The sequence below is a fragment of the Hyposmocoma kahamanoa genome, unplaced genomic scaffold (assembly GCF_003589595.1).
Source record: "Hyposmocoma kahamanoa isolate Upper Pololo Valley unplaced genomic scaffold, ASM358959v1 62, whole genome shotgun sequence".
NCBI lineage: Eukaryota > Metazoa > Arthropoda > Insecta > Lepidoptera > Cosmopterigidae > Hyposmocoma > Hyposmocoma kahamanoa.
The window spans coordinates 11114108-11136450 of NW_020653850.1; the positions used below are offsets into that span (position 1 = coordinate 11114108).

The 22343-nt window shown below is 35.0% G+C and overlaps 1 protein-coding gene across 1 annotated transcript in view; it reads left to right on the forward strand.

Moving 5' to 3' along the window:
- Nucleotides 1-236: 236 nt before the first annotated feature.
- Nucleotides 237-22343, forward strand: part of LOC113229770 (transcription factor collier) — a 74603-nt gene continuing 52496 nt past the window's right edge. Inside the window, exons 1-6 of the mRNA XM_026463453.1 lie at nucleotides 237-458; nucleotides 852-960; nucleotides 1590-1728; nucleotides 7536-7692; nucleotides 11633-11696; nucleotides 16818-16873. Of these exons, the coding sequence (XP_026319238.1) occupies nucleotides 237-458; nucleotides 852-960; nucleotides 1590-1728; nucleotides 7536-7692; nucleotides 11633-11696; nucleotides 16818-16873 (747 nt within the window). The remainder of the gene's footprint in view (nucleotides 459-851; nucleotides 961-1589; nucleotides 1729-7535; nucleotides 7693-11632; nucleotides 11697-16817; nucleotides 16874-22343) is intronic.

Below are 22343 nucleotides of genomic sequence, written 5' to 3' on the forward strand. Positions count from 1 at the left end.
GGCTGCCGCGCCGGTCCAGAGAGAGGCCGAGTGTCTCATCCTTACCGCTATCCCTTACAGGCACGAAACTCCCGCGGGCGCGCTCCGAACCTTGCCAACAACCCTCCAACAACCTCCATTATCATAACACTCGCCGCGTACTACACACATGTTTCATATGTAAAAATAAAATAAGTATTTTTCCTAGCCGTTATTATAAAGATAAACGAACTAATTATTCAAAATTTAAATATAGAATGGCAGTGGGACAGTGGAGCAGTGGCGCCACCTGCGGCAGTCGCGTCGTCCCGCTCTTGAGGCGAGGGCGTATCCCAAGGGCGCCTCCCACAGTCCGCGGGGACGGACGGGGGCGCCGCGAAGCTCGAGCACTCGGCGGCGCGCTCCCGCGACGCTTGTTAGTGCTCCGCAAATCCACAGCGGGATCGCCCGTACAACCGGGACCCGATCCCAGTACGCACGTACGATAAACCAGAGCCGCCTACCGGATAAAATTATTGATAACTCGCAACTAATATACAAGTTTGCGCAAGTTCCGAATCCGGATTTATTTTCAGTTTAAAGAGAATCTGTGTTATTTTTGGATTTTGCAGGGTGTAGAGAAAAATATCGTTTTTTTTATAATTCTAATGTCGCGGACTTAGTTTTGTAACTGTTCACTATATCTACAATTTTACTAAATTAATTTCATATAAAAACATTTTAAAAAGTGCGTCGTTCAGACTGGAAAATTCTTGATTTGAAAATTCGAAAGTTTATTTTCGGGTGCGTTCGCATTTTTACGGGAGCATTCGTGAGCTCTCGGGCGCCTGAAACGGGAGTGCGTAGAGTGATCCGCGATTCGGTCGGACGAGTTAAACGCGGCGGCGGGCGGGTACACGGGCTCGCCTTGGCCGCCGCTCGAACTAGACCCCGTGGGATGGGGACGAAAGCTGTATCCATCGGGAGCCCCAAGGTCCTCAGGTACGTGAAAGTTTATGACTATTACCGGCTAAGTTTTGAGCAGTACTGAAAGTCAATAAATCGCAATTAATTCTAAACCTAAGAACAACGCGATGAAATTTACTGGATTTGAAAATGTTTATTTGATACACCTATAGATTCAACTACTAGTATATGACGTGTTTACTACAACGTGCTGTACTTCTTGTGAATAATGTTATATATGTATGTATGTTGGGTGTAGAGGTGTAAAAACAAAAGAAAATGAGATAGGTACTAAGTATTTTTGTTAATTTTGTTGAAAATAATACCTTGAATATGCAAAAAAAGTAAAATAAATCTATAAACCATTTACTCCTAAAAGTTGGATTACTTTTTGTTTTTCTTTCTTGTAAATGATAATAAAATCAACATCTTAGTGTTGTGTACGTGTTCACGTATTGGATTTGTTGGGAATTATAATTCGAACGTACGTAATAGGTTAAATTTGTAGTTTATATATATTTTATAGTTCCTATAAAAAATGTTACATTTAAATGATTAAAATTGCATAGTGCACAACACTGCAACATAAAAAGAAATTAAAATAAATACTGAAATTGTGTAAGTATAGAGCAGGTATTGTTATTTTTTTTTTATTTTTGTCATAGGCGGGCTAATGTTCGGCCTGCACCACCAAGAGGCGGCGGGCGGCTTGCACGCCCAGCCTCGCGGCCCCGTGACCTCGCTCAAAGAAGAACCGCTCACCCGCGCTTGGATGACCCCCAGCTCTTTAGTTGACAATACAAAGTAAGTACCAACTGTATGTGGGTGTTGATTCTGTAATTCTTATTATAATAGCAAATACATACTATCGCTCATCCTTGACTCGTTATAATGATTACGTAATTTTATATAATATAACTTGGGAAATAGTATCTGGACCATCATCACTCATCACCATCTAATCTATCGATCAGGGGAATCTTTTTCATTCATAATTATTATTTCTACAAGATTAAAACTGATTGCACCTATAGAAATGATCTTTTGAACTTTAAGCCACGAGAAGGTATTGGTAAATTACTTTCTTAAAAGTTAATCTATTGTGTATTTCTAATTTACACAATTTTCTTCAAAAAGTTTGTTTCTCAAACGATTGTTAAAAGTATCATAAAGATTTAATAATACATTCCTTTTATATAATGTATACTTTCTAATGCAAAATGGATTAACTATCAAAATTGGAAGGGAATGATAAACATCTATGTTTGTACTATTTGATAAACCTTTTAGTAAACTAAAAGAGCAACGCACTAAACTTATTATGGGCACCCAAATTGTATTAGCGGTCCATGAAATGAACAGCAACAAATGTGTATTTGGTGTAATATTAAATAAACTGGGATAGGATTAAGTTGGTACTGAATATAGGGGACCATTGCTAATCTATACATATATATTATATACCGATAGACTTCCGTTCGGTGATCATTTTATAACAAAAACATTTACATTTTGAAGATTAAAAATAAAGAACTCATATCAAGAGTGTGAGGGAAACAAGTTCTACTCATGAAGTATTAAAGTAAGTACATCCCTAGTAGTGGCTCCATTACACTACTCGAGGTGATGGTGATGAGTAGAAAGCAGTTTTTTTATTCCTAAAAATATTTATATAATAATCAGGAAGTTATCATCAATCCATTTATACGTCCCAATGCTAGACACGGGTCTCCTCTCAGGCAAGAGTTCCACGCTGGCCTAATGCGGATGGGACTTCACACGTTTTCCGAAAGTTACGAACCTTTTTCAATGTGCAGCTTTCATCACGATGTTTTCGTTTACCGACAATGTCGTGGTAAATTTCAAATTCATTTCGCAATAAATTCCGAGAAACTCAGAGGTGCGAACCCGGATTCGAACCGACGGCCTCTGATTGTGAGAGGGTAGGTAAACCATTAAGCTAAATGGATTAAGCTACTATTTGATAAACCTTTTAGTAAACTAAAAGAGCATAGCTTCAAAAAAAAAGGTAAACCATTAAGCTACCAAGGTTTATGGCAATCAAGAAGTAAACAACGTAATTGTAACTAAATGCAAATACACTATTTATGCTACATAACAGGTACAGTCTCCAACATCGACATGTGCACAATGACTCCATTACCATCCGATAGGGCGCGTCCAATCTGGGGTGGGCAAATTTCGCACGCCGATAATGAAGCCGGCCGTAACAAGTGTGTATTCATAAACGGAAAGGGCGCAATAAATCATATTCTATAGGCTCCTGTGACTGTGGTAATGAATAGCTTCAAAATTTACCTATGGAATATTTTGTTGGTTGTGTTAATTATGACTGGATAGTTTAACATAATTATGGTAACGATATGTAATATGATGATTGACTGAAGTGGAATGATTACGTAGTGTCAATACTATTACTGATGATCAAAAATATTACATTGAAATTAAAAAAGTGTGTACATTAAAAATGAATAAAAAATGCAGGTTATCAATGTCAAATTTTAAATGGTCCTTTAAATTAAAATACAATTCAAACTTCTTTTTACACGTTATTACCCAATCAGAAACTAAATGTATTAAAAAACTTACTAATTCTTTTAACGGGGGAGTACACCGCTAATGATTTGAAGCTTACAAACGAGCCTGTCATCGCCAACGGCCGGCTATCTGTCAGCATTTGTCTTATGGCCTCCTGATGATTTTACGCAATTACTCTAATTGCCTACGTAATTGATATTGTTGGCGGGGAGATTCGAAAATTTAAAGGTTATTAATTCTGAGAAAGTGTCAAATCTGGCTAATTCCTTTCACTGTAAGGACTGTAACGTCCAATAATTTGCTACCTACAAAGTTTTATATAAATATAAAATATTATTAGGCACCTAATGAAGGAAATATAAATCTTCGCCTGTACAAATTTCTCACAAAATTTAGCACAGATAACCAAACAACCACTTGTTCTACACAAACATTTAAGGATGAACCCTAACACGACAGATGTGGACCCTTTCCAAACAATGCGTACTAATTCAAGTATCAATACGTCATATTACGCGGCTGACTGTACCAAATGCTTGCACAACTCTATTATTTCTCTTTAAATGTGGTAAGTTCATAAAATTTCAGTGTTTGTTATACTTTTGTTTAGACCATCTGTTATCTCAAATGTTATATATCTGGTATTTACATATTATAATTTATTATTTATAAGAGGAGACAGAACTTACACTTGCTACTAGTAATTTTATGTCTTACAACACATATTTTTTCTTTTCAATTGCACCAAATATAAATTAAACTCTTTTTAGATACAACACTTAATTTATAGACATAAATTAATTTATTGACATACATCACTTAATTTATTGACATACATTTAGTTCTTATTCAATTACAAGTGCAGAATCAATTTTGCTACAGAAAACCTTATCGAAAAAATCAAAGATTATCGTGTCGAAGTGTGACAAAACGCGTGCGATCTGTTATCCAAAAAGGAACCTAATCGCAAGCGTTGCCGAAAACTGGCAACGATAAATAAAACAATGGAGTGTCGCTCGCGAGAGTATAAAATGGCAATCGCGAAACCAATTTGTTTACGCAAATTCTGCAGCGGGGAGAGATGAATGGGCGACCATAGCGTAATACGGTCCTCCGTAATGCTGGTGGTGTAGTGATGGGACGATAGAATTATTGATATCGATTATCGACTCTATTTTGTAAATGCCATTATTTTTTTATAGCAGAATTAATTTATAATATAACAAATTTTTGTGGAAGTAAATGGGGTAGACAGATATTCTTAGAGAAAAATTTAATTCTTATCTGACGAGTGACGTCAGCAAAAACCGTATTTCAAAAAAATTGTCTTAATTTCTTTTTAAAATTTGATAATTATAAAAAAATCGTAGTCTGGATGTGACTATACATAGCATAGGTATCATTTTATTATTTTATGAAATAAAGCCATGCATGGTAAACCCAATGAGTAAACGATTTCTTCTCAATAAAGGTCGACGGTTCAAATCCCTGTGGCGTCATGTACCCCATGATTTTATTTTTTTTAAATTAAAGAAGCTGTGGTCGCCTAATGGTTAGTCCTACCGCCGCTCTAGGAGGATGGCGTGGGTTCGAACCCATGACACTTTCCTAGATTCGAATCCGGGCTTGCTTTTTCGGTTTTGGAAATTTATTTACCACTTACAATAAATTTACCATGATGTTTTCGGTGAATAAAATACCGTGATTGTAAAGCAATTTCATGATGTCATTTCGTGATTCATTTTCATTTCATTGATGTGTCATTTCAGTTAGTGTGTATTTATTACATTGCTTTGCATATGTGTGTGAAGTTCCCAATCCGCATTCCACCTGTGTGAACTACAGCCCAAGTCCTCTCATTGTGAAAAGAGACCTACAACCTAGCAGTGGGAATATATATAGGCTAACTATTTATTTTTGTTGGCATGGTCTTTATTATTTATTATCTTTTATAAAATCTTCTTGAAAAACTCACTTAGGTATATTATTCGAAACATGGGCACATCTCTAAACAAATACCACACAGCCGGCGCAACAATGAGAAATGAGCCCGAAGATTTGATGAACTGCACGCATTTCAAATGTTGCTTTATCGATGTATTTATTGTCTACATGTGTATCACATTTATGTGCCAATTTCAACCTTCTACACATCCAATAAGATATACATGAGAGGCAAAAATAAATTTGTGAACCTATATTTATTCAACACATATGTGGCCTAACAAAGTGTGTGGCGGTGTTAATATATCGTCACTTAACTTGTGACACTTTGAAAATGCGGTCTATATTTGTGTCAGGGTTTTGATGTTAAAGAGTACTAATAAGACCATTGTAATTTATCAAGCTATCAAAAATATTCTCACCTGATCGGAAGTGACAATGTGGTCGAAGATGATAACTATGGTAATATCACTGTAATATAACTATTTATAATGTAATATACAAATTAGTTCACAATTTCATGTTGTCTCCATCTGCATACATTAGTCCGATATTGTTATATATCTATTTTTTATGATACCAAGTGACTGGACAGTGCACAGGCAACTGTTATGGATAGGCGTGTAGTACCATCAGATGCACGACCCGTTCGTCCCGTCACTTGATATTATTAAAAAAAAAGTTGCAGGCGTGGCATTCAGAACTAAATCGCAAAAATCTGAGGTAGTGCACCTCAGTTCAGTGCCGCTGCGTTCGTCACTCTGAAACATAAGTTGAGTAGAAGATGTTTTTTAAACTATACTGAAATGACAAAGACAGTATCACGTCCTCCTCATAGATATGTGTAACTTATTTTCGACATAAAAAAATTTTAAATTCTTCTTTGATTAGCGTTCGTATTAGAATTTTTGTTTGTAAATGACTTGCAAATTCGATACTTGCCGACCGATAATCATAATCTATTATCACTAAAATAAGACATCACTGCTATCATTTGCATTTCTAAAAAGCACAAAAGAACATTTGCAAACCTTTAACAGGTACTGTTGTAAATCAACTGCAAACGGATTATGATCTTTTGTTTTTTTTATACTTTTCTCGTGTTGCTATTTTATGAATAATACTTATTACCAGTCACTAGTAGTCAATATGTGGGTATCTATTGACAAATAGCGGGAAGAGAATGAAAGAGCCGACGAAGGAATTTTAAATTTATGGCCGCATTTTGGGGGTTCACTTACAGAGGTTTTTTTCACGCCTTTCGGTGCCAACTGGTGACGATTTGTTTGTAGATTTTGCTGTCGATTGTGGCTTAAGTTTTTGTCTGTTTTCTTTAACTTTTGACGTTCAATTTTCAAAATCGAAGATAGATTTTGAAAAAATAGACTTCCATGTAGCTTGAAAGATAATTCAAAAAGATATACAATAAAAGATAATTGTTTAAATGAGTAGAACTATCTCAAACAATGTACTATCGCAAAGTGAAAGTCAAACAGTCTTTATTTCAAAGGTGCGCAAATATACTTGAAATCGTCATATTGATTAAATTCTTCTACTGTTCGTAAGGCAGATTCCCCTGAGAAGATTGAGCCAGAAACTTTAGGGGTTGCTGCTTGTAAATAAACATTTGTACGCATGCATAATTTCAACAACCTGCAAGTGCTGAATGGGTCACTACCACGGACTTTTGTCATCCAATTAAGCAGTAGCTGTATAATAACCTTTAGTATAAAGTTTTTTTTTGTTGTTGTTTTACTATAGTTGTGAATGGCAAATTTTGTTACAAGTTTCTGAAACTCAAAATACATGAGTGTGTCTGTTAAAAATTGAGACTGACCTTGCTTGTACAATCACGTTCGTTAAACCGTGTACCGCTACACAAGTGAAATTGAAATTCGATTATCTTATTAAATCTTATTGTAATAAAAATTGAAAATTGAATTAAATTGCAAAAGTAATCAATAGTTCTATAGTATATAAAATAATATAAAATTCCGATAAACGTGTTTCGAGTTCATTGGGCTGTAATTTCACTATGCGCATACGTATCAAATTAAGTTATTATATCGAGTGGTATGCAAAATTTCATCTTATTTTACCCTTTGCAGCAGCGTAGGTGTGGGTCGGGCGCACTTCGAAAAGCAGCCCCCCTCTAACCTGCGCAAGAGCAATTTCTTTCATTTCGTCGTGGCGCTCTACGATCGCGCTGGCCAGCCTATTGAGATCGAAAGAACTGCTTTCATTGGATTCATTGAGAAAGACCAGGTATGTGCTTCAATAACAAACTATTTCATAATCTTAAGATCTAATTCCTGAAATTATGTCCATTCTGTCCAGATTTGTAAATGAAATTGCAAATTCAAATTAATGCGATCATCTTACCTGTTATCATGTAATCTTATGTATTATGTTGCAACACTCGTATAGATATTAATCGAAGATAACGCTTTTATTAAGCCTTAGTTCTATGTAAGTTACTTTGAAGCGTTACCAAAAATATTCGTCCATGACAAAAATATTACATTTCAATTAAACTTCACTAAATCACAAAAAAAAGTATTATTCACTTTTAAAGGTTAACAAATGCCTTTATTACTCAAGACTAGAATTTTATCCGCGTTGTAATGTTGCTTACTTATTTGGTTTTTGATTGACATTTTATGAATTCGGTTTTCATCGTACTTAAGATACCCATTTCTTCTAAAAGTATTTGAATTAACATTTACGATACTATTTCCAATTTATGGATAAATTTCACTTATACCTTTTTTGCAGTAAAAAATAATTCAATATAGAAGATTTATATTTATTATGAGTTTATTCCAGAACATTTTTAAGAGAAAATTAGAATTATTAATTATGCTTTTATTGAATGTGAAAATTCTAAAAGTAACATTACGTAATAAAATTTGCAGGTGTTAAGGGACAAAATTAAAAAAAAAATGTAATTTGTAACAAGGTTTTTAGTTCGTTGTCTATAGAATCGACTAAAATAAATTTACGTAATTCAATATTCGCTATTTTTCAACGAGAGGTGCGATATGATCTAGTGTCGTGATATAAAACTCAAAATAAAATTAGAATACTGCAAAATCACAAAAGTGGAAAAAACGTAACAAATTCCTTTCAATACCGAACTATTAAACATTATCAATAAATACTGATGGGTATCAGAATCAGGGTTCCATTAATCAGGATCTCGGAGACACGATGTCTATTGTGCGCACAATACTTATTTACATAATTCGCCTGCCTTGGTGGCATGTGTCAGATTTCTTTTTTTCAATGCTTATTTAAAAGACTGGATATATGATACGATTTTCTTTTGTTTTAGACGCTCTTTTGTTTCCTACTCCATAATTTACAGATAGCTAGGTAGCTATTATTTTATTCATCATCTTTGTCAACCTATTAACACAGTCTAACCAATATTATAATGTCACTGCTGGGACGGAGACAGACTTAGTCCACCATTTTGTCCCGATGCAAGTTGGGAACTTCACACCATTTTGCAAGGGTTGTGTATCTTCTTCGATGTGCAGGTTGCAGCACGATATACTTCTTTACCGGTAGCGACAGATATTACTGTTAAACATTCAAACCTTGGCTTTTAACTGAGAAGCACTTGAACCACTAAGCTATCGCAGCTATTAACTATGTGGTTGTAAAGTAGAACGTAATCGTTTTTGTTCCTATAAATTGTAAAAACAATAATATATTTAGAACTACTTTTAAAAACGAACATCGAATGCATGGATAACTCCTGTTGGTTGGAACTATGACTTGCTGACAGTGACGATTAGATAACAAATATAAATATTAGACAACATCGCATACGTTGCTCTGATCCCAAATAATGAGCACTGATAAAAATAATAATAATAAAAAAAGAAAAATAACTATGCTAATGCATTTAAAACTTATGTTATGGAAATCGGAAATAACGACGGTACTACATACACCCAGACCCGAGACATTTGGAAAAGTTAGTTTTTCATACTGATCCGGCCGGGGATCGAACCCGGGACTTCAGAGATTGCGACACCATAAAGCCGGTATGCAAGCCACTCGACCATAGCCGTCATCGTCACGATTAATTCAAATTTCTGTTATCCGTTGTCAGTGGGCCACCAAACCTTAAAGCATATTGCTCTAAGCGCCAAAGCGTGTTTTTAATATATTATTACGATATCTTTAAAAAATACTCATCTTTTAATTTTTTTTTATCGCTCTCAGCAATATCTAATAATAGCGTCTAAGTTAAGCTAAGTCTTTGCTCGCTCATTAATAGTTACCATAATAATATAGTTCTTGATTTGATTACAAGATTAAACTTCGCCACCTTTAAATACGAAACAGCAAATTGGCAAATTCGAAAATAAAAATTGGTTAGTTTCTCATAGAAAAACTAGTACACTCAAATATCTTATTAGTATAATAAAAAGAACTTAATAATAATGGACAAAAGCGAATAATAATAATGACGCATACACTCAACATAGCCCCGCACTAGGGAAACCCTGTGTCGCGGGTGCCATGGATACACACATAGACAACCACAAATTACACCCAAACTCACGAGAAAAATAAATGTAGGCCATACAAATATTTCTCCCTGCCCGGGAATCGAACCTAGGACCTCGCCGTCGCCGTCCGGCATGGTAACCGTTCGGCCACTGAGGCAGTTAGTTAATTATATTAAAGTTTATAATATTAAAGTAACAACAATTTTATTTCTCTGTCTCTAAGCAATGAAATCATATAAACTATTTTTTTTTTAAACTTGCAAGGCTTTCTCCGACCTCTTGTCTTTAGATATGCCCATTGCCCATGCTGGATTTAGTCATAGATAATTAAAAACAAATATTTTTTTACTAAATTTTTTACATTTTCTTTCAATATTATTTTTTTAATGGTGGATGAAAGCATAGATGCGCATTAGAGACACCAAGTGGCTCTAGTACGCTACAGTGAGTAACAAACTCGTTTTTATAAACGCGAAACGATTTAAAAAAAAAACGCTTGTGCTAATTATTTTTATGTGCTACCGCAATCTCACTCGCCGCTAACTATCTATGTACTAGGCTTAGGGCTTTGTTGCGCAATTCCACAAGAGTTAAACTGTGTGCCACCAATATTGACTAAATTACTAATATTGGTTTTTATTGGCTAAATCTCTCAGAACGAGAAATAACCAAAGTCCACTGCCCTTTATTAACAGTTGAGCTTCTTCGCTATGTACGAGTATTTAAACGCTAGTGGCATTATATTTACATTTTCAAAACTCTATAAGAATTTAAAAAAAAAACAGACGTGCGTTCGCTATATAAGGCTAAAACGCGACCAGGAATGTTTGCTTTGTGAATAATTAATTCAATACAGACAAACAAGAAGTGCGAACGGGTTACGGGCCATTTCACGGTATAAAATTGTTCTGGCGTTGATATTTTTTCATATATATTAACACTAAAGAGTCGACAGTTAAATAGAACAGTCTTTTTATATAATCTTAATTTTTTTAGGATTGAACGTAAAGATTTTTTTTTCAGTCAACCTACTACATTAAAGGAAAACGTCGTCAGAATTGATGACAAATGATATTTGCAAATTACGCGATAATACGTTATTATTTTATGCAAACATTGTGTTTAACACTTGGTAGCCAATAATTTCACAAAAAATAATTGAATATCAATTCAATAAAAATTTAAAATGAAAGTATAGTTTATTTCGAACAGTTTTCTTGGACCGTACTCAGACGATAAATTAGCACGAGCGCTTTTATATTCAAATTGTTTCGTCTCATTGACTATTTGTATACTGTTTTAAATTTATCTATGCTTACATCTAGTTTCGTCATAGCTAAAGACAAGACATCGGAGAATGCCTTCCGATCTTTTCCCAAAAATACTTTACATGATTTCAAGGTCGCAAATGACATGAATTAATTAGTTTAACTAACAACAGTGAATGTTTTTTTACCGGTTTAATGGTGTTGATAGTTTATTAACCAATTCAGGAATATAATGTTCATAATTGCATTTTAAAAGTAATTCATATCATGTATTGACAGTGTCAAATTTTGCAATCGATATAAGTGAAAAAATCTCATGTTTAAAAATAATTTTTAAGGAAAATAATGTTGTCCTAGTTTTATTAATAATATTACAACTTCAAGACTTTAATAAAACACAATTTGTTGCAGGAACCCGAAGGCCAGAAGACAAACAACGGCATCCAGTACCGGCTGCAATTACTTTATGCTAATGGTGAGCTTCAATGTCTAGCATAGCCATTTAGAAAACTTACGAGCTATAAAACGCGTAAACTTACTTTAACATTATGCTGTGTATAATGTCAAGTATAGTAAAGGGCTTTAAACGTTATATTTCATTATGTGCATCAATGCGAAGAGAAATACAACGTATACCGTAGGTATACACTGTTCTATATACCTCTAGTAAATAATCATAACATGCCAGATAACCAAACTAATTATCTGGTCCCAAACTAGAGACTTTCCTGTACTATAGGTATCAGATCGACGAAAATAACTCGGAACATTAGACCATATACAAATCTACTGGTTCGTTCCGTAACTCAGTTGAGAGAGCGTCAGCCACGGTATGGGAATGTTGCTGGTTCGAAACTAGCCGGTTCGGAAGAATTTTTCTTTGTGGTCGATCTTTATATTAATATGTAATTATAACTAGTAATTTTATTTAACAAAAATAATTGAATATCATGGTAGTAAAACATTGTGATATTCGATAAACTCAATATTACAATAAGACCAGATACTATTTAGAAAAGTTTACTTCATAAATTGATCCTACCCGGAATCGAAACTGAAACAACACAGTGTTACCCGCTGTGCCATCAAGGTCGTCTAGTCAAAAGTCGTAAGTGGATCAGTGATTCCATTTTCATTGTGTAGTGACGAATTATTATCATGCCGCGTCTCGTCACAGAATGTTAAAGATGCTTAAAGTTGTAGAGTTTAGAGTATATTTTTAATACCTAAGTGAATCTAGTGAACAGTATGTTATCCACAGACATAGATTTCTTTGAAACTAGAAGAAATTACCATATTCGCTACGCTTGGAATACTGACTGGCGTTTGAAGTACTGAAATCTAATAATAATAATAATATAATGCTACCTATCTTCTGGATTTGTTTAAGTAGACATAGTATAGTCGATAAAATATTAAAGATTAGCGTCTATTTAACATTTCAGTACCACTGTACTGAAAATCAGACTTAAAGTTGTGTAGCATACGGTATATTTTAAAGCAAACATCTAGTGAACGTTGCACACTTAAATGGAAAGTAAAGGTGGAATCACACTGATCTGATCGGCACTTTGCCTATTCTACGCGAGAATTAAATAAATAAATATTAGACAACATCACACATGTATTTGAATGTGCGCGCTTACATCTTTTCATAATGACATCGCAAAGTATGTCTATTCAAAACTGGCGTTTTACACATACACACACGGGCACATTTAGTGGAACAATAAAAGTGTAAATATATAATAATAACCGAGTTCTTAGGTTTTCGCGGTTGTTACACATAGGAAATGAAACTATTTTTCCGCATTTAAATCGCGTATATTTGTTTTTTCAAACAAACCGATATTTCGGGCCCTTCACAGGTCCCATGGTCACGGTTGACTGAGGTGGTACAGTCTTCCACCAGTTATGTCTAATATTAATGCAAACCACCCTATTTTTTCACTATAGTTACAATAGTTATTAATTAAATACCTTATTTTTAATTTTACAAAGAAAACATTCAATTTACGCTACATTAAGTTTTACAAATTATTTTATTGAATGAATTTTTATTAAGTTCAATTTGTTATTAATTAATAATAGAAATTAGAATAAACTAAAACATATTAATTAGTACTGCAGTCTTATGTCTGTTTGGGATTTTTCATCAGAGAAAATACTGGATCCCAAACTGGTGGTACGGAGAAAACATATTCCCTGTTGAAATTAGGATGTTTTTTGATTTGAATGGCCTCTCGCAGCATCCTGGGTAGATAATGGACTTCTTTTGCAAAGGACCTTGGGTTTATCAAACTTCATTGAATGTGTAGGTTTATCCATGACAAGCTCGTAGACTGCAGACTTGTTTATGCGACGGTGTTTCATATCAGCTATATATTCTTTGACGCGGGTACAAATACATCGCTTCGTTTGTCCAATATAAGAGAGATCGCACTCACAGTCAAGCTTATGAACTCCTGCATTCTGTAAGGGGATGTTACATTTCACGGGTCTCAGGAACTGAGAAATGTTCCTCAGGGGTTTGAAATAGGTCTTGATAGATGCACGCCTAATGACTCTTCCGATCTTGTCTGTAACACCTCTCACGTAAGGTAAAATGGCAGGTCTTCGCTCGACTGTTGGTGGTTTCACACGGGGCGTGCGGCATTGGCGTGGAATCTTCAACTTATTGGCATGTAGGACTTGCTTTATATGCCGAAGTTCCCCTGCCAGATGATTACTGTCGCAGACACCATGTGCTCTCTGAAACAAAGATTTGCTCACTGTAGCTAACTGGCTAGGATGGTGATGGGAATTACCATTGAGATACCTATCTGTATGGATTTTCTTTCGAAATACAGTATGACCTAAGGTGTTATTAGGATTTCTTTTAATTAAAACATCTAAGAAAGCTAAAGTACCACAATTCTCTTGTTCCATAGTAAATTGGATCTTAGTACTAAAAGAATTGAGATGGTCCAAGAAAGAAGGTATGCTATCGAGCGAGATACCGGGGAGCCTGTCGCTATACCGTGGATTTGTAGGTAGAGTTCATTATTCCACAATAGATAGCCTGATGTTAGGCAGTGTTCTAATAATTCTGCATATTCAATGGACATATTATATTCCCTTAGTTTTCTACTTACAATTTCAATGCAGTCTTTTACTGGTAGGTTGGTAAACAGCGACTGAACATCAAAACTGACCATGATGTCATCATCAGTTAACCGTAGATCTTTGATTCCACTGATGAAATGGTATGAATCCCTTATCTGTGTAGAAGTGTTCCCTCTCAATGGTGACAGTACCATTGCCGTGTATTGAGCCAGTTTATAGGTTGGTGTGTCAATCTGGCTAACTATGGGAAAGAGTGGGGTGTCAGCCTTATGTATTTTTGGTAACCCATTCGGTTTTGGAGATTTTACACAGCAGCACGAACTCACTTGCATCAAGATTCAGCGTATCGGAGTGTTTAGATATTAACTTAGTTGTTGTTTTTAATATCTTGGTGGTAGGGTCTTTCTTCACCTTTTTATACGTGCTTTCATCCGATAGTAAGTCAGTTATTTTGCTGTTATAATCTCACATATTCATGACCACCGTCGCGTTACCTTTATCTGCTCAGGGGATCACTAATTCAGGATCTTCGCGGAAGATCTTCAGCGCGTTATATTCATCTCGAGTAAGATTCGGTCTGGGCTGTTTATTTGAACGCAATATTGACGAAACGTCATGGCATACTGCCTCCATATCTTCCTTTCTCATGTTGTTTTTCATATAATTTCTTCGTATGAAACACGACGAGGAGCCACTGCGAAATTCAAACCCTTTTGCAAAACTGAATAAGCAGACTGATCCAATGTTTTGTTCGATAAGTTTAACACAGATTGAGTTTTTCCTCTGATGAAAAATCCCAAACAGACATAAGACTGCAGTACTAATTAATATGTTGTAGTTTATTATAATTTCTATTATTAATTAATAATAAATTGAACTTAATAAAAATTCATTCAATAAAATAATGTGTAAAACTTAATGTAGCGTAAATTGGAATGTTTTCTTTGTAAAATTTAAAATAAGGTATTTAATTAATAACTATTGTAACAATAGTGAAAAAATAGGGTGGTTTGCATTAATATTAGACATAACTGGTGGAAGACTGTACCACCTCAGTCAACCGTGACTTTGGGACCTGTGAAGGGCCCGAAACGTCGGTTTGTTTGAAAAAACAAATATACACGATTTAAATTCGGAAAAATAGTTTATATTTAAATAAATAAGAATGAGACGCAAAATATCAATTATATTAACATCTCCTTTCTCCAGTTTTATTGAAAAAAATCTATATTAATCAAAACGTATTTTCTTTTACATGTTGTGACAAAGCAAAAACGCTTGAATATTTAAAAATTATAATGGATTCAATCAAAAGTCTAATAAATATAAAACTTTTAAACTGACGTTTACGAAATTTACAACAATGCAAAGTCAACCCCCAACCACTCGACAGAGCAGTAACTAATACAGGTTTGTCGCGTGGTACATGAGGATTAAAACAAATAAACGCAAAAAAATGAGTCGACTGTTTTTTCATTTTCAAATTAGACCTACTAATTTGCTAGACTTTTGAAAAAATACTTCATTATTTTTGGTGATTTTTATTAGTGTTCCGCGAAGTTTGCCGGTGTGTATAAATTGCCGAATCTTATCAATCAGTACGTTTTAACCGGCACCCGACACTTACATAGTCTAGTATACACTACACGCTATCGAGATAGTCAATGCCTTTGTAAATATTTGCCGTCTTTGCCTTTGGACACTTCCTAATGGAAAATTGACATCGTATACCTCTTGGACTATGAATGATCGCTACAGCTTCTACACTATACTTGGCATACTAGGCTAAGTGGATTACTTAATACAATATAACGTAGTACTTCCACATTTATGAAGATGACATTTTGGCACCTTATGACGACAACAAAAATGTACTACAAATATAGGTAAGATTATAGAAAAGAAGATCATTATACATTTTCAAAACAATTATATTATGTATTATATAGTTCACTTACAATTGTAGGTTATAAAAATCTCACGTACAGTTAAAGACTGCGTCAAAAATGATAGGTAACATCAACGTTATTTCATTCGGTAGAATAAATTTGCGGTTACGGTGAGCTGCTACTAGCGAATGAAGATGTAGACTCACATGCGATCTCTACAGTACAAAAAAAACAGTCGAATTGAGAACCTCCTCCTTTTTTTGAAGTCAGTTAAAAAAGGAACTTTAATATATAAATGTGAAAATTTACTTCATCCTTTTTTTACCTTTTTCCAAAAGGAAAGTAGAACGAGCGCGTAGCAGCGGGTGTATGTTAACAAATTGTGCAATGTCCGCTACAGCGTAGCACTCGTAGCTGCTGCGACGATCTTTATTGCTACATAGTGTAAATGTTACTGTTTTACACTATACCATACTGTTCTGGTATATTGTGTTGTATACATAGGGAATGTATCTTATACGTCTGTATTATACGTGGATCGTTCTTTTCTGTCGTCGTCATTTCGTAATACAACAAATATTCAATTATTTTATTATTTACAGGTATAAGGCAAGAACAGGACATATTCGTGCGACTCATCGACTCTGTCACAAAACAGGTAAGATTTTCATTATCAAACTAAACAACAAACTTTTAAGCCCTTTCATGAGTCGAAACTTAGAAATTCGAAACGAATTCAATACTAAAAAAATAAAAAAGGGCACAGTATAAACTCAGTACACAGCAGTCTCACTCCCCCTGTCATTCCCGTGCCACGCGCCGTACACGTGGCAGATTGTCATCGCCGTCGCCCGATTAGGCCCTAATACCCACGCCCTCTGGTCAGCCAAATTGCATTGCATTTTACAATCATTACCGTTATCTCGTGTTACTCTGTCAATTTTATTTTATTTCACAATGCACAATTCCGAATGTGTCAAAATCAAATTTCATTTGTAATGCTGAGAAATTTTAGATTTTAATAGGCAACTCAAAGGGTTGTTAGAAGATGAGAAATGGGTTAGTGATATTTGACTACAATAGTACATTGCCATCATGTTCGTAATAATAACAGTGACGTCACATAGGAGATCTTAATGTTCATCTGTTCTATTTTTGGTGAATTTAAAGAGAAATATAATCACTGAAATTTATGTATCATAAAATAAAAAGTAAGATGTCATTTGATTCGGATATACAAATGTTAAATATTATATTAAACAACTTCACACACGTTGTTCTGAACCCTGAAATCACTTGTGTTCAACAACGACGGCACTACAAACACCCAGACCCGAGACACTATAGAAAAGATAGTTTTCTACATTGACCCAGCCGGGGATCGAACCCGGGATGTCAGAGATGGTGACACCATGAAAACCGGTGTGTAAACCACTTGACCACGGAGGTCTTTGAGGTTCTTTATATTTATATTTTTATATAAAAAGTTTATTTTAGAAAAAGTTTTGGTTAATTTATATAGAAAAAGTATTTTTATAATTTTCGACATAAACGATTGTATAAAGCATATTTAATATTGGGTCCACTTATCACATATAAAGCAATAAATAATGAAACACCTTTTCGAAAGCCATGATGAAACTTCTCCGCGCCCACATATATAATTTCAGCACGTCCCGAGCAGTTAGTGTTTGTGAAACAAGAGACCAATTACGAAAGATTTATGCGAACAACATAATTAACTTAGGCCGAATGTTGTTAACTAAGAATTACTGAACTTATCTTTATACCGTAATGCAGTGGTGAAATTGGGTTTCTACCAATTGCACTTAGCCAACATAAAATGTGGCTCGAAAGGTGTAATCGAAATATTGAATATTTCTGGCGTAATTTAAATTCAATAGTGTATCATTAGAATTACTACAACGATTAATGCTGCTTTATATATTAATTATTTTTAATTTGAGGTTATAATTTACGCTATGTAAGTAACTTACGCTGTGTATTTTTATGGACGACATCACACCGACCGTGGGCGCGTGCGTCCCTCTCGCATTCGCGCTCGATGTGCTGTCGTCCATATGAATACACGGAATTGGACCCGCCGCAGTCCTGACCCGACTCGCACCCGCTCTCTGTGTGCTTCACACTTTAATAGCCGTGGTAGCCTAACGGCTTGTCCTACCGCCTCTCAAGAGCCCGTGCGTTCGAATCCGGGCTCACACCTCTGAGTTTTCGGAAATTTATTTTAAAATTTAATTTGGAATCTACTATGAGCTTTTCGGTGAGGGAAAACATCGTGATGCAACCTGCACGTCGAAAAAAGTTTACAAACCTCGGAAAACATGTGAAGTCTTGGGGACCCGTACTCGACCAGGGAGGCGGACTGCGGCCTAACCCCTCGCCTGAGAGGAGAACCCGTACCCAGCTGTGGGACGTATAAATAAGTTGATGATGAAATAACTTTTAATTAATATCCAAATACATATTGGTTTGTCTGTCTTTAAATACAATAAATCAACCAGCGCTTCTTTATACTCTGCGTAAAAAAATATGTTTATATAAAATAGCGATGAATCGTTAACCATCAGACGTTATTTGTAAAACTTTTTTATAATATCAAGTGATGGGACGAACAAGTCATGCGCCTGGTGGTAAGCTTCACGCCAGTCCATAACAGTTGCAGTGCTGCTTAAAGAGCACCGCACCTCAAAGCGCATCGCTACTGTGCCCATCACCCTGAGACATAAGTTGACAAGCCCCATGTGCCTGTAATTTCACCAGTACCCTTAGCCTTCAAATCCGGAACACAGTAATACTGACATTACTGCTTAGCGGCACAAATAGGTAAGGTGGCAGTACTACCCTGGACGAACTTTTTAGCTTAAAGCGGTGCGCAGACGGAGTAATTTTGATTGTTGAGTTTTGGCAACTGGCACCTGTTTATGACGTTTTCCATATAATTTCATGAAACTGCGCAAACGTAGCCATTTTAGTTGAGAGTTTCTGCAATTGACAACAGAATGCCGAAATCCTGTGATTAAATAAATTGTTAATTGCCACAACTAGAAACTTGCAATTTTCTACTGGTGGTTGTTTCAAGTTGCCAATTTCCCCAGCCGGCCGGAAACCGCAACGCTTTGAGCGACTACACTCTCTCTCCCCGTCTCCCGCAGCGTCAGTTTTGCTCTTGCTAATGACCACGGATTTCGAATGTTTATTTAAAATCGCGATATCTAACTGTACATTGGGCCCTTTTGTAGTTGCAACTGGCAACTGTTAACGGAAACCTCAGCAGACTTTTTCTTGTCACTTCCGAGGCAGAAGAATTTCTTATCTGCACTGGCAATACGTGGCCAATCTTAGATTCTTAAACGTATGTCGCGTTAATTATATATCATTAGTCGTTTATTTACTCGGTCTTTCTACCTTATTTCAAACGCTGAAATAGGACTATTTTAGGAATATTTTTTTAAACACTGAAATGAACCATATGTCAAATTAAGACATAAAATGACATAGAGTGACAAAAGATTGACACGCAAGCAAGTCGTTCGTGGAAAACGGCGAAAGATGGCACCGGATAGCGTACTCGATTTAATTGTATTAAAACGTTGAGGGCAATCAGCTAATGTTCACCATGCGAGCAAGGCACGCAACTCTCGTTGCCCAAAAAATAGCATTAGGCTTGTAATACCCCTGTGTTACGAGTACGCTTGCTTAAATGAATGACAGGATAAAAACGGTTGAATGTTGTAATGCTATTATACTATCGGCTATAATACGGCTACTGTTCTAATAATTATATAAAATACAAAATATTTTTTAAAGCAGTGTTAGGATGATCACTTTAAGTGATTTATATCGACTCATCCGAAGAACAGAGTCCGATGTGATTATATAGCGAAAAGAGAATAAGTACGTTTCGACAACAATTTCGTTATTCAAACTAAGGCTTATGTAAAGATGTTTTGAGAAATTATATATCTTATTTCGTTTCGGAATTATAAAATCGAAAAACGGTCAATCTAACCTGATCCATAGCGAAGTAGAACGAACGAAATGTATTATGTCCTGAGAACAAGTAGTCTTGCACATAAACCTTTGTTCTACGGATGAGTCGATATTAGTGTCACCTTCCCGTGCAGTTCTGGGGTTCGTTGAATATTTTGTCGAATCCTTCACACCTAAAATTACGAACTGCGCTTCGACTTGGGTAAACCACTTTACTTTCATTGGGCAATTTCGCGAGCAATTTATGTATGAAGAATAATATTAACAAAAGAGTGTACTGCGAAGTTTAATGTAAAAAAATGTAATATGAGGCATATGTAATTTTTTTTTCAATTTTTTTTCGTTGCTTCTAATTTCACCTCTGAAAAAAAGGTTTTTTACAACACTAGGTATGACACCCATCATATGTTCAAGACAATAAAAGTTTATGTACCCAACGATTTATGAAATCGAACGATGTTACGAATTTTGAAATATATTCTCACGTTTCGATTCACGTTCACGTTCAAAACATTAACAACCGATTAATATTTGCGTTCCCAAACTAAATCACTATCATATCAATATCTAAAACATCAATCAGGCTCCCTCTGTTTGAACTTTTTCTTAAGAACTGACTCATGGCCCAGGGAATGAGATTTTGCCAAATCCCATACATTACCCCTAACAGTAACAGCGGTTTGAATAGCGAAGCGTGTGCTCAACACGTGCCTTACTGATTATGTTTACTTTAACTATGTTCAAACAACATATTAATTTGGCGTCTCTTTGTTAGGAAAATTACGTATGGAAGTATTTTGCATGGTGTAAAAATAGTGGAAATCGTACCCATAACTGTATCAGTTCAAAATTGATATGAGAGAAATATTTGCAGTTAGTATAAGGTTTTACTTAGTTTCAAGGCTTTTTATCAAATGGTTTGTGGATATTATCCGTGAAATTTTGTAGTATAATAAATATTATAATATTGTACCTTCTGCAGTACACACAGCACACGAAACCTAATCGTGCTATAAATGTAAATTGTGGAATTGAGAAAACCCGATGAAAAAGGAAAAAAATGAATGAAACCATTATACGTATATATATCGCACTTGACAACTAACATAGTATTCTCATATATATATCTCAAAAATTGCATTATACATATTAATAATTTTGTTTCCCAAATTTCGCTATATTGATGTGTCATTCATATACGATTTAATTTAAAAAAACAGGACAACACTGTCGCTTTGAAACTAAATAGATAATTTTAATATAATTTGAAGCCATTTTGAGATAATACTTTGTCAGTTGTCACGTGCGATATATTGTCGTTTATAAATGTATAATTAAGTATTTTGTGTAAACAACAATAATCACATTATTCGCAATAAGATTCATTTAGTATTAATTTTCAAATTGTGTTTTCTCAATTCCACAATTTTGAGTTACAACAGTATTTGGTTTCATGTGCGATATAAAAAGAAAATGATGATAAAGTTCAATTACTATCATTATTTCGCACATTCTTTGGAATGTTTGAATAGCTCTTTAGACTTATAAGGTATTCTGCATCTACACTCAATTCAACAAAAGCAAACAAAGTATAAACTTCAATTTCAGTAGTCGAACAAACAGTAGTATCTACGCAATAAGCGAGCTGGCACGGCACTCGCCTCGTCGTCGTACATAAATCACCAACTTCTTACCTACCACCTCTTTGTGTCGCCCCTCTTATTTTTATTCTTCGCGAGTCTCGCTAGTTCCCTAGACTATTTTTGGGAATGTCCAATATTTATGTAAGTGCGTACGAATACTGTGAATATTATATATTCTCGTACAATTATAGCATTAAAAATGTATGTAATAGATGATTTTCCGTTGAACCACTATATATGAGACACGTGCTAGACGTAGGCTTAGAGAAACTCTAGATAAGGGTCTAAGAATTAAGTATTATCATAAAATCGTAATTACTCATATGTGTGGTTTTTTCCTATTTCTACATTTGAGTAATATTTTTTATTTAGAGTTAATTGACAACATGATCTCATGGCATGGCTGGTCATAACCTCTGCTTATCTCTTTGTCTACTGTACATACTTAAAAAAACACAAAAATTAAATATT